This window comes from Spermophilus citellus (genome assembly GCF_964194105.1).
Source record: "Spermophilus citellus genome assembly, chromosome: 11".
NCBI classification, from domain to species: Eukaryota; Metazoa; Chordata; class Mammalia; order Rodentia; family Sciuridae; genus Spermophilus; species Spermophilus citellus.
The window spans coordinates 117,518,779-117,531,121 of NC_138192.1; the positions used below are offsets into that span (position 1 = coordinate 117,518,779).

Sequence of the window (12,343 nt, forward strand, 5' to 3'; positions counted from 1 at the left end):
AAGGAACACTTTGTGCTGACCCTCTAAGAAAGGAAGAAGCTGTTCATGCAAGCTCAGGCTGGCAGCTGCGGGAAGAGCGCCTGCATCTTCCCTGTTGAAAAGGAGGTGCGGACTCAGCAGTCAGAGAGGCAGACCTCCACCTTCAGGCTGGCAGACTCTCCAGGAGCCATTAGACAGGAAGGAGTGGAAATTCCCAGAGCTCATCTCAGAATCACCAGGTGGGACCTTTGCCTGGTGTCAGAGTCCTGGGACACCTCGCCACTCCTCTGTGGGACATCCCTCCTAGTGAGCCTCTGCGAGTCCTTCTGGGCAGCCAGGTCAGAAGTCACCCATGAAGGCTGCTCCACTTTCTTCCTGTCCAACAGCCCTGCCTGCTACCAAGCCTTGAGTCACAGCAAGGGTGTCAGTGGCCACTTCAATTACAACAGCTGCGTGGAACAGTAAGTGAGCTGTCTGGTCTCAGGGCTGCTAGGGACATATTTCTGACAGAAGGGACCTGGAAACTTCAGCCCTTCCCTGAGTTGTTAAGAACTGGGGTGAAGAATTGCAGGACTTTAGAGTTCAAATCATTGAGTCTTTGCCTAGACGGTGCCAGAACTTTGCGCAAAATGAACGTGTTTCCATCTGCACTGTCCAATATGATAGCTACAAGTCTCATGTGGCTACTGAGCACTTGAAGTGCATCTAGTATAATCAAAGAACTGAATTTTTCTATTTTATTTTAATTAATTAACATTAAATATCTACATGTGACTATAACCACCATCCTGGATACGGTGTAACTAGAACAACCTTCTCATCTTTCAAAGGATCACCCAAGGCCCAGAAAGAAGTGACCTGTCCAAGCTAACCCTGACCATTAACAGCAGAAGCAGGACAGAAGCTTTTTTAAAAAATCCATTCCCTCATGCATACTCATGTGATGGGATCCGTGACAATAAAACCAACCTAAGAGACATCAAGAAGTGGGCCACCTGGGAAATGTCCAGTCTGGCACCCCCCCCTTTTTTTTTTGGTACCAGGAATTGAACTCAGGGGCATTCAACAACTGAGCCACATCCCCAACCCTGTTTTGTATCTGATTTAGAGACAGGGTCTCACTGAGTTGCTAAGCACCTCGCTTTTGCTAAGGCTGGCTTGGAACTTGCGATCCTCCTGTCTCAGCTTCCGAAGCCACTGGTATTACAGGCATATGCCACCACGCCTGGTCTGGACCCCTTTTGGCACCATAGTATTTGGTTGTCTGGGCCAGAGAAGTACCTAATCCAGCTGAGGCCAGGATCCGGATCCTGTTACTTTAGACAGAACATAGGACTTGAGAGCAGATTAAAAAAAAAAAAAGTTTTAAAAACTGCTTAAAACCCTGTTCAGCCACCTCATTCTAAGTAAATTCTTAAGATCTTAAGAGTCTTAGTTTCCACATTCAGAAAGTGCTGAAAGTGCTGACTTCATGGGGTTGTAATGAAGATTAAAAGATACGATTCTGAAAAGCACTTTGCCCATGAAGCTAGAACCCAGTAGGCACTCAAGATTATGCTAATTGACCATAGTTGTAGATAGATGCAAATTCAGATGTAGATGGGTGTCAGTCTTCAAAGCAGGTTTCCTGCTCTCCCTGGACTGGGGATGGAGTAGAAGAGGCATCATGTCATCCATTAATAAACTAGTTCAATAATAATCATCTTAACAAGAAAATCTAACAGTGTGCTCTGTGTGTGTCCCAAATGCTTTGTGGGTCATCCCTCATGCCATCTTCTTCACGGCCCAATTGGTTGGATTCTACTATTGGCCCACTTCACATATGAGGAAATTGAGACTCAGACAAGGAAGTTAACTTGCCCAGAGTTGCTCACCTGGCTAAGCAACTCTCGTCTGCCTCTCTTCATGTGAAACAAGCCTCTGTCTGGTTTTAGCATCAAATGGCCAAGTGGCATTGCGTTTTCACCAGCATGGGAAAGGGAGAGGTGACAAATACTGAGGACTGTTTGGTGAACATTGGACCCAAGGGTCCTTTCCTTGGGATGGGTCACCTAAATGAGTCGGTTAGGGGCTATGAGTACTCTCCAGGCCCTGAGACGCAAGAAGCAAGAGGACAGGGTAAGAGGGGGTGGGGGACTTGAGATCTTGTTCACTGGGGTGAGGGAGATGGGAGGGAGCAGGAAATGAATGTTGTATTTAGTAGCAAGTGGAACAAAATGCATCCTCAGTGGCACTCAATATTTTTCAAAAATGTGTTTGAACTTGGGTGAGACTTTCACTTTTACCAAAAGGCTGTCTTTCCAAATTAGAGGGTGTTGGCTCAAAGGGCAGGATGGGTACCGATACAGAGTTGGAATCCTCAAACTCATTGTCTAGTGCATAAGACAATAAAGAACAGAAACCCCCAAAGTTGGGCTTGTGGTCAGAGCAGATGGTTGGGAGGGGGGCCAAAGATAAGAGAGGTAGGAACGGCCCCTCCCTTGGGGTTGAGGATTCTTTCAAGGTCATGGCATGGAGAAGTCCGGGAGGTTTTGATTCTGGAGGAGACAGAAAACAAGAAGGCTTAGGTCCAGGGAGAAAAGCTACCAGACTCACCAAAAGCTCAGGTTCTATCTCTGCTGATTTCTCTGGAGATGAGAAAGAGCCAGGAGCGGCCAATATCATGGCAAAGGAGAGAGAGAGAGCAGAGTGGTCCTAGGCAAACCCTCCCCCTGTCTGGGACTCACTCATCTCTTCTGTGAAATAGCAAGACAGGCACAGAGCCTACAGCCCTCCCCCCCCCCCAGGATGAATTCCATGAGGCCATCAATCGACAACATATCCAAGAGCTAATTCGGAAATTTATTATTCAAAGACATTAAAGCATCCCGCACCTTCGGGAGCTCCGCCCCTGACTTGAGCAATCCCATCCACCACTCACTTCCTCTGGTGCGTCCTCACCACCACCTCCTTCTCTTAGGTCACAGCTGTCCTCCTGGAGGTGTCCCACAGGTGGAAAGTCCAGCAGCCCGGTAAGTCTTGGAATACCTACCCTCCCAGGTCTCTCCTCTCTGACCCCACACTCTGGGGCATCTCCCCCTCCCCCTTCTCCCTCAGCCTCCTTTTTCTCTTGCTTTAGGCTTCCCTGTCCCCAAAGGGAGAACTTCTGCCTGCTTCTTACAACCCTCTCCAGCAACCACTCAGGGCCACTTCCAACCCACCTCCTTCCCTGGCCCTAGAGCCTTCCAGAACCAGCAGCCTTCCCTGCTCTTCTAGGACGGGGTCTGAGCCTGGGCTGGACACTGAAGCCAGCATTTGTGGACGATGTTTATAGAGAAGGAATGCTGGGATGGTAGGAAAATGTCTGCATCTTTTGTCATTGTTTAAAAAATTTTCCCTTAAGCGTTCGGGATCTTGTCCATTCCCCTGTGCTGTTGCGTTTGTGTGTAGCTCATTGGAGGTCATCCCACCCTTGGAGCTTCTGAACTACCTGGTGGGAGTCACCAAGGGGCTGCTGTTTCGGTTCCAGCAGGGGAGCTCCCACTGGGTCACAGAGAACATGACTGGGCACTCAGTAGAAGCCAGCAAGTTGAAGGGTGTTTGGTTTGTCATTCTGAAAAGGGGTATTTCTTTAATTGGGGGCTTAAGGAACAGCAAAAGATGGCAATGCACAAAATTCAGGCAGTGTGAGTGAACTATGCCCAAGAACTTAGCCACATCTCAAGAAATTAACTTATAAATAAAGGCTTTGGGGTGTAGCTCAGTAGTAGAACACATGCTTGGCATGTGCAGGGCCAATCCTGCCAACAAACAAACAAACAAACAAAAAAAACTACTTAGCTTAGAAATATGTTTAAAATATGAGATGTGATATTTTTTTAAAAGAAGCGGTGTTATAGACTGAAAATAATGCAAGTTTAGCCATTTAATCTAGTTGGAATCCTAACTAGATCCTTACTGGCCCTTGCTGAGCCTCTCGGCCTCAGTCTTCTCACCGGTAAACATCATAACCATTTGTAATGATCAAGGGCAACTGCATACCTGTGAGGTACAAAGCAGACCTCAGCTGCACCATCTCCCTTCCCTGAGGCTGACCCTTTAGCCACCAGCCCAACCTCTAAAGAATGGTAAATGAAAAAAGAAACACCAGCAACAAACAGGACTGGAATGCCACTGGCCTGTCATGGTTTTCTCTTCTGATTTCTGGACCATCCATCCTGACTTGCATGGTCTCCCCCTGGATCCTCAGGCCAGCCCTGGATGCCCGGGATGGTGACCTCACCCATATACCTGCCGTCCAGCTGAGCGCTAGCTTGTTGAGAAGGAGGACTTACCCCAGCAACACATGCTGCTACTGCTGCCTTTTCTTGTCAGCTGATCTCTGCAGCAGCCCCAGCCCCGCTTCTCACTGCTGGTGCCCATGAATGGGGAGGCTTGCCCTCAAAGCGCTCTGCACCCGCCATGCTCTTCATTCACTCTCAAAGAGGGTTCTCTTTTTGATCATTTGTTTCCTTAAAAAGCATCTTTGAGGGGCTGGGGGCTCAGTGGTGGAGCACTTGCTCTCACCTGTGAGGCGCTGGGTTCCACCCTCAGCACCACAAACAGATAAATAAACAAAATAAAGATATTGTGTTCAACTATAACTAAAAATATTTTTAAAAAGCATCTTTGATTTATCTGCTCTTAGAGGTGACCCATTTTTAACCTCATGACTTCCTTGGGCTTAGCTCTGATGAAACTTGCTCTTGACCTTGGTACTTCAGAGCCAGCAATTTCCTTTCAGGTCTTGCGGATCTTGCTGGCCCAGCCAGCAGTACAACCTTCCTCTCCCACGGCCTCCCATCCTCCCTGCCAGAGAGGGCCCCACCCTCCTCATGACATTTTTTTAGGTTCACAGACTGATTGAATCTTCTCTCTCTCTCTCTGTGCAGATCTTAGAGCGCTGAAGGCAATTTGTCTGTCCCCTCTCTCTTACAAGGGAATGAGGGTTAGGAATTCCATCACTCATTGGGGGAAAAGGCAATATTTTTCCAGCTTCTTTTACTCTAGCTCAGCTTTCTTCTTTGCTACATATGATTTGACAGAGACTACCTTCTGCAAAGAGAAAAGCTTCCTAGGACTTTGATTATTGTCATCATTTTAATATTGGTATTTGCTTTGTAAGACAGGGTACTCTTTGGTTAATCTTTTTAATTTGAGATGTAATTCACACAGCACAAGTCACCCATGTAGAGTGTATAATTCAGGGGGTTTTAGTATATTATAACACTATTGCTACTGGTTTCAAAATACTTTCATCATCTTAGAAAGAAACTCTGAACTCATTGGTATCCTCCCTCCCTTAAGCTCCTGGCAATTACTAGTCTATTTTCTGTCTTTATCAAATTGTCCATTTTGGCCATTTCACAAACAAGGAATCATAGAGTATGAAGCCTTCTCTCTCTGGCTCTTTTCACCGAGAATAATGTCTTGAAGCTTCATCCATGTGTGATGTATCAGTGCTTCATTCTTTCTTATGGCTGGATAATATTCCACTGTATGGATATATTTCAGTTTATTTATTCATTCATCCATTGATGAACATTTAGGTTGTTTCCACCTTTGGGAAATCATGATAAATGCTGCTATATACATTGTGTACAAGTTTTTAGCGAACATAAATTTTCAGTTCCTTTGGGTCTATACCTAGGATGGGAATTGCTGGACGACATGGTTTAGCTCTCTGAGCAAATGCTAAACTGCTTTCCAAAGCAGCTACACCATTCTAAATTCCCAGCAGCAATGTACAAGGGTTCTGATTTCTCCACATCCTTACTGTCCATCTTTTTAAAATTATGCCCAGTCTAATAAGTATGAAGTGCTTCCTGGCACTTTTTACTCCCTGATCCTTCTCTAACACTGGGTTCCATTTGGGGGTAAGTTACAAGCTTGACTATGGCCATAGGTCGCAATTCACTATAAAGAAGTGGAAAGACGGTGATCTATGTTGTGATTTCAGAGGAAGCTAAGTTGGTAGCTGGTTTGCTTTGGATTGCCTCTTCTTGGAAAACTGGGATAAGATTTCCCCAGAATATAGACCTCTGCTGTCCCCATAGCACAGGCAGAGCCCACAGAGGAAGACTAACTCTATAGGGAACAGAGGAGCCGGAGATGGAGGAAGGTGCACACCAAAGGACAGATGGAATAGTGTGTCTCCACCTGTCTTCTCTATTTCCTGACATTCCTGCCTTTTATTCTGGGAGCATAATACTGGCACACCCCTACAGGACAGAATATGGCTGCCTGGTGCTCTCCAAGTAATGTTATGTCTCCATCCACTCACAGAACTAGGCAACCACCAGCCTATCGTTTTTAATATATTTTTAAGCTATACATTCCCCCCGGTCTGACTTCCTTCCTCCCAAAAGAGAAATGCTGGACCTCTTTTTTTCCCCAGTACCACGGATTAGACCCAGGGCTTTACTATAAAACTGACAGATGAATCCTTTTGTTTAGCTAAGCAAGTTCTCTACCCCTGAGTTACATCCCCAGCCCCTTTTCAAATTTTATTTTAATGTAGGAGTTCACTAAGTTGTCAGCCTGGCCTCAAATTTGCAATCAATCCTCCTGCCTCAACTTCTAGAGTAGCTGGGATTACAGGTGTACATCACTGTGCCCAGCTTAATGCGAAGACTTATTAACTGATTTAAAGTTTGTTCTAGCACAAGCCTTCTGAATTTCCATGCTGCTGTGATTCAAATGGTCTTTCCATCTTGCTTCTTTGAATCCATGCATTTTAATGAATTTCTAAGTTTTCAAAATGAATTAATAAATAAAATTAGTTAAAGAAAGCTAAATAAAGGGATTCACCTGTCAGTTTTATAGTAAAGCCTTGATCTTGGCCTGCTTACTCCCGAACATTAAGAACTGAAGGGGGGCTGGGGATGTGGCTCAAGCGGTAGCGCGCTCGCCTGGCATGCGTGCGGCCCGGGTTCGATCCTCAGCACCACATACCCACAAAGATGTTGTGTCCGCCGAGAACTAAAAAATAAATATTAAAAATTCTCTCTCTCTCTCTCCCCTCTATCACTCTCTCTTAAAAAAAAAATTTAAAAAAAAAAAAAAAAAAAAAAAGAACTGAAGGGGCTGGGCACAGTGGCACCCGCCTGAAATCCTAGTGGCTTGGGAGGAGAGACAGGAGGATCACAGGTTCAAAGCCAGCCTCAGCAACTTAGCAAGGCTGTAAGCAACCTAGTGAGATCCTATCTCAAAATAAAAAAAAAAAATTTAAAAAGCGGGGACTGAGGATGTGGCTCAGTGGTTTAGCACCCCCTGGATTCAACCTGTGGTACCAAAAAAAGAGAAAGAGAGAGAGAGAGAGAGAGAACTGAAGGGCATCTCACCTTTCCAAATGTTAAATATCCAGCCTCAATAACCAAACTTGTTCACCACTGAGGGACCCAAAAAAGGACTCTATATACAAAGGAAAGTTTCAACAAAGTTTGGGTGATGGCAACGTTGTGGAATATTAGAGGAAACTGTAAACTTTTCATAAAGTGTACTATTTACTTGTCTCATAGCCTTACTTCTCCTATTATTTACCAATTTGAAGAGAAAGTTATTTCCATGTAACTTGCAAGCCAATGCAAAAGAATCCTGCCTCTCTTAATTTCTTGTGTGGGTGGGCAAAATCTTGTGGGGATGGGGAGACTTAAGTGCAATAACCCTTTTATCTCCTTTCTAGGCAGGATTTAGATTTATCTCAAAATGGAAGAATTCAGTTGGGAGAATTACAACTTGGACGATATCTTAGAAGAATTATATAGTAATTACAGTTATGGCACTGGCCTGCCCTCTATCCTGCCAGATTCTGCCCCGTGTCGGCCAGAATCCCTGGAAATCAACAATTATGTTGTGGTCATCATCTACATTCTGGTGTTCCTGTTGAGCTTGCTGGGAAACTCCCTGGTGATGCTGGTCGTCTTATACAGTCGGAGCACCTGCTCTGTCACCGATGTCTACCTGCTGAACCTGGCCATGGCCGATCTGCTCTTTGCCCTGACCTTGCCTATCTGGGCAGCCTCCAAAGTGAAGGGCTGGATTTTTGGCACAGGCCTGTGCAAGGTGGTCTCATTCCTGAAGGAAGTCAACTTCTACAGTGGTATCCTGCTACTGGCCTGCATCAGCTTGGACCGCTACCTGGCCATCGTCCACGCCACACGCACACTGATCCAGAAACGGCACTTGGTCAAGTTTGTATGCTTAAGCATGTGGATACTGTCTATGATTCTGTCCCTGCCTATTTTAATTTTCCGTAAGGCTGTCTACCCACCCAATTTCAGCCCCGTGTGCTACGAAGACATGGGAAACAGTACAACAACATGGCGGATGGTATTGCGGATCCTGCCCCAGACCTTTGGCTTTGTCATACCACTGCTGGTCATGCTGTTCTGCTATGGCTTCACCCTGCGCACCCTGTTTAAGGCCCACATGGGGCAGAAGCACCGGGCCATGAGGGTCATCTTTGCTGTTGTGCTGGTCTTCCTGCTCTGCTGGCTGCCTTACAACCTGGTCTTGGTCGCAGACACCCTCATGAGGACCCACTTAATTGAGGAGACCTGTGAGCGCCGCAATGACATTGACCAGGCTCTGGATGCCACGGAGATTTTGGGTTTCCTCCACAGCTGCCTCAACCCCCTCATCTATGCCTTCATTGGCCAAAAGTTTCGCCACGGACTCCTTAGGATCATGGCTACCCATGGCCTGGTCAGCAAGAAGTACTTGGCCAAGGAAGGCAAACCTTCCTTTGTTGGCTCTTCTTCGGGGAACACTTCCACCACCCTCTAAGACTGCCTGCCTAAGTTGCAACCCTGGGGGTCCCACCTTTCCCTTCAGGGTGACAGATATCTAAGCTGCACGTGGTGGTACCCACATCCGTGCAGCCCCTCCGTTGTGGTGACAGGAAGAGCATGGCTTAGAAATCCTGTCCTGGTATTTTACTCCTCTCCATAATTACATGCCAACTGTTAGAGCTGGTCCATCCTACAGCTGGACCCAACACACTGTCTTCTAAGAAGCACAAGTCAAAACTGCAGTGAGATACTACACAGCACCCATTTAGGATGTCCATTATCAAGGAAAAAAGCACAAGACAAATTAGCAAGTGTCAGCGAGGATATAGAGGAACTGGAAGTTTCACGCACTGCGGGTGAGAATATAAGATGGCACGCCACTCTGGAAAGCAGCCTGGCAATTTTCCATGAAACATTAAACATAGAATTACCACATGATCCAGAAATTCCCTTTCTAGGTATGTACCCAAAAGAATCAAAAGCAGGGGCTTGAACAGATATTTGTGCGTTGATGTTCACAGCAGCATTATTCACAAGAGTCAAAAAGTGGAAATAACCCCGAGGCTCATCAACAAATGAATGGATCAACAAAATGTGAAACATACATACCATGGAAGATCACTTGGTAATTAAAATAAATGGCGGACTCATACATGTTCCAGCGTGGATAAGCCTTGAAAACACTATGCTAAGGGAAATAAGCAAGATACAAAAAGGGACAAATATTTTGATTCTACTTATATGAAATACCCAGAATAGTCAAATTCACAGAGACAGAAAGTAGAATAGTGGTTACCAGGGGAGGGAACAGAGGGGATTTATTGTTTAATAGGTCAGAGTTTCAGTTTAGGATGGTGAAAAAGTCCAAAGATGGACAGTAGTGATAGCTGAACCATAATGTGAAAGTAATTCATTCTGCTAAGCTATGCATTAAAAATGGTTAAAATGGGGGTTGGGAGTGTAGCTCATGGGTACAGTGCTTGCCTAGCATGCATGAAGCCCTAGGTTTTATCCCAACACCTGAAAAAAAATGTTAAAATGGTAAATTTTACCTCAATTAAAAAAATTAAAAATGCTAAGCCCAAACGGCACTTTAACCACTGAACCAATGATGGAATTATCTACCTGTAATTTCTTGTAAAGTGAGATTATTAAATATCTTTTTTATAAGCTACTTTTTGTTGGCATTTATTTCATTGCTTCCAACCAAAGCATGTAAACTGCTACATGTAGGGATGAGCCAACATCCCAAGGGAGGGCGTTTCCAGAAATAAATCCCTTTGCTGGCTACTGGGTCCATGGCTGGGAAGAGATGGAGCCTGGTCTTCCACCCCACATGCCCAGCCGGCTCAGGCACCCTGCTGCTGAACATGGCTCATAGGAAGAAATATGTTCTAAGATCCTCAGGGCTCCTCAGGGCTCCTCGGGTCCTCGGGTGACACAGGAGTCAGGAGCGTTGGGAATGGGTCTTTGGAGGTGCAGAATGCTGACCCGACTGGGCTCAGGAAGGCAGGGAGCTTTGGATGAAGCAACAGCTCCCGCCGTGAGACTCCCTCACACTCTCCTTTCTCCTTTCCAAGACACACCCTCATCATTCAGGGTGTGACAAAACAGTGCCACTACAGAATGGGGAAGTGATTTATAGTCTGTCCTACGGAGGAAATAAAAACAGAATCGATATTCAGTATGTACTGAGTGCTTGCTGTTGCAGGGAGTTGGGATACAGCAGTGCCCCAAACAGCCCTGCCCCGGCCGAGCTCACTCTCACAGGGCTGGTCTCTGAAAGGGTCTTTGACAAGAGGGGCTCTGGCTCTGAGCAGCCTGTTAAGAGAATCAGAAAGCAAGAGGGATGGAACTCCCACTGTCCCAAGCAGCACTTCCTATTATCCACAGTCCAGGAGCCAGCATCGAGGCAGGAGCAAAGCTCTGGGCTGGAGGCTCAGAGCAGGCACTTCCACCATGATTCATGAAAGTGCTTTTCCTATTGCATTCAGCAAACAGGATTAATGCAGTGTCAACAGTTCCTTGTCCTGAACTCATTCTGTGCCAGGTACTGTGCCAGGTACTTAAGAACAAGCGTGACTCAGAGACTCCTCTGATTCAGTAGGACGTCACCTATTTACTAAACAGCCCAGTTGCCCTAGGGACCAGTGCTGTTCTGCCTGGGCAAGACGGCCAGCCAGATGGCTCCCTGAGATGACTCTCCAAGGGAGGAGGCCAAATTAGGTTTCACTCTTATTCCAGGACCCTGCTCTCTGCTCCTCTAACAAGGCCTGGAGGAAACACGATTCTCCAAGGAAACCAGAGGGTGCAATGAGCCCAGAGAGAGGGGGGCTGAGATTAAATTGCACTTATGTGGATTCTGGATGTTTATCCCAGTGTCTCTCTGTGTCTCTCTCCCTCCCTCCCTTGCCCCACCCTCCCTCTCTTCCATAAGAACATTCTTGGAACAAATAGTTTCGCAGCCAAGTCACCACTAGGACAGGGCAAATCCAGAGCTGCCTTTGAGTTATTATTTCCTTTCTTTCCTCCCTCATTCCTGGGCCTGAGTCCCACTGTCTGAGGGTTCAGTTCTGAGTCTAGATCTGCCTGCTCCAAACTGGCCTTTCTAGCTTATGACATAGTTCCTCCACTTGCCTAACACCTGCTGTCTTCTTTATCCATCTTCCTGAATCAATAATACCTCTCCCCACCACAATCCCCAGTCTCTGCAAGACGGGTTCCATTTTGTTCATTAAATCAAGATAAACTCCTGTCTAGTTGAGGGGACATTAAGAAGTGCCCCTAGTTTACGTGTCACATTAAATAAAATTCACTGTGTGCAGATCCACATTGAGAGCCATCGCACCATGTAATAGTAGAGTTTAAAAGGCCTAAAGACTCTCAAAATAAAACACAAGGAAAAAAAAAAAGCCTAAAGGTCCCCAGGCCAACTCTTTCTATATGTAAGTCTAGGAGCAAAGGTCTAAGCAGAGCAAACTGGCCAAAATGTCATGGCTGGATAGTAAAATTGGAATAAAAATTCCAAGTTCCACTCATTTTTAAAAAAATCTTATTTTTGCTTTAGTGACAGTGGCATTTCAGGCAGCTGAGAGCTGGGTGGGAAACTGTATGTGACCTTCTCAGAACATGGCACTCATGGGCATAGGACCTGTGTACTTTTTCTGTGCCTGCACTCCTTGGGCCCTGGAGCTGGGTTATTGGGTCTCCATCGTCCTGATGGATGTAGGGATCAGCAGAGGCTGAGGGGCCTGAGGAGTGGCTGCAGGCCATTCTGAGCTGGCAGGCAGGACAGTTAAGGAGACTATCAGAGTTCAATGCAAAATTCAAAGACAGGCAAAACTGAACCCTCTTTTGAGGACACGTACGACATCAGTCAGGGCTCAATTTGAGACAGAGCCACTAGCAGGTAGGATTTGTGATGGAAAGTTGATACCATGCAATTGTGGGCACTGGTGAACCAGACTGTGCCAGGTTATTGACTTTGCTTCTGCGAGGACCTGAAGCTGGCAGGATAGACAGCCCGAAAGCAAAGATGGACATGAAGTGGGGAG

General features: G+C 46.1%; 1 protein-coding gene across 2 annotated transcripts; it reads left to right on the forward strand.

The window, feature by feature from the left end:
- The first annotated feature begins 317 nt into the window (after positions 1-317).
- LOC308631305 (C-X-C chemokine receptor type 2-like) lies at positions 318-9,894 on the forward strand. 2 transcript variants are annotated; one of them, XM_081262375.1, is made up of 3 exons: positions 318-440; positions 2,939-2,990; positions 7,682-9,894. In XM_081262375.1, exon 3 carries the CDS (start codon positions 7,705-7,707, stop codon positions 8,782-8,784), a length of 1,080 nt encoding a protein of 359 aa, XP_081118501.1. In that variant the 5' UTR covers positions 318-440; positions 2,939-2,990; positions 7,682-7,704; the 3' UTR covers positions 8,785-9,894. The 2 variants fall into 2 exon arrangements, with proteins under 2 accessions (XP_081118501.1, XP_081118502.1); XM_081262376.1 differs by lacking the exons at positions 318-440; positions 2,939-2,990 and adding an exon at positions 3,135-3,310.
- Positions 9,895-12,343: the final 2,449 nt, after the last annotated feature.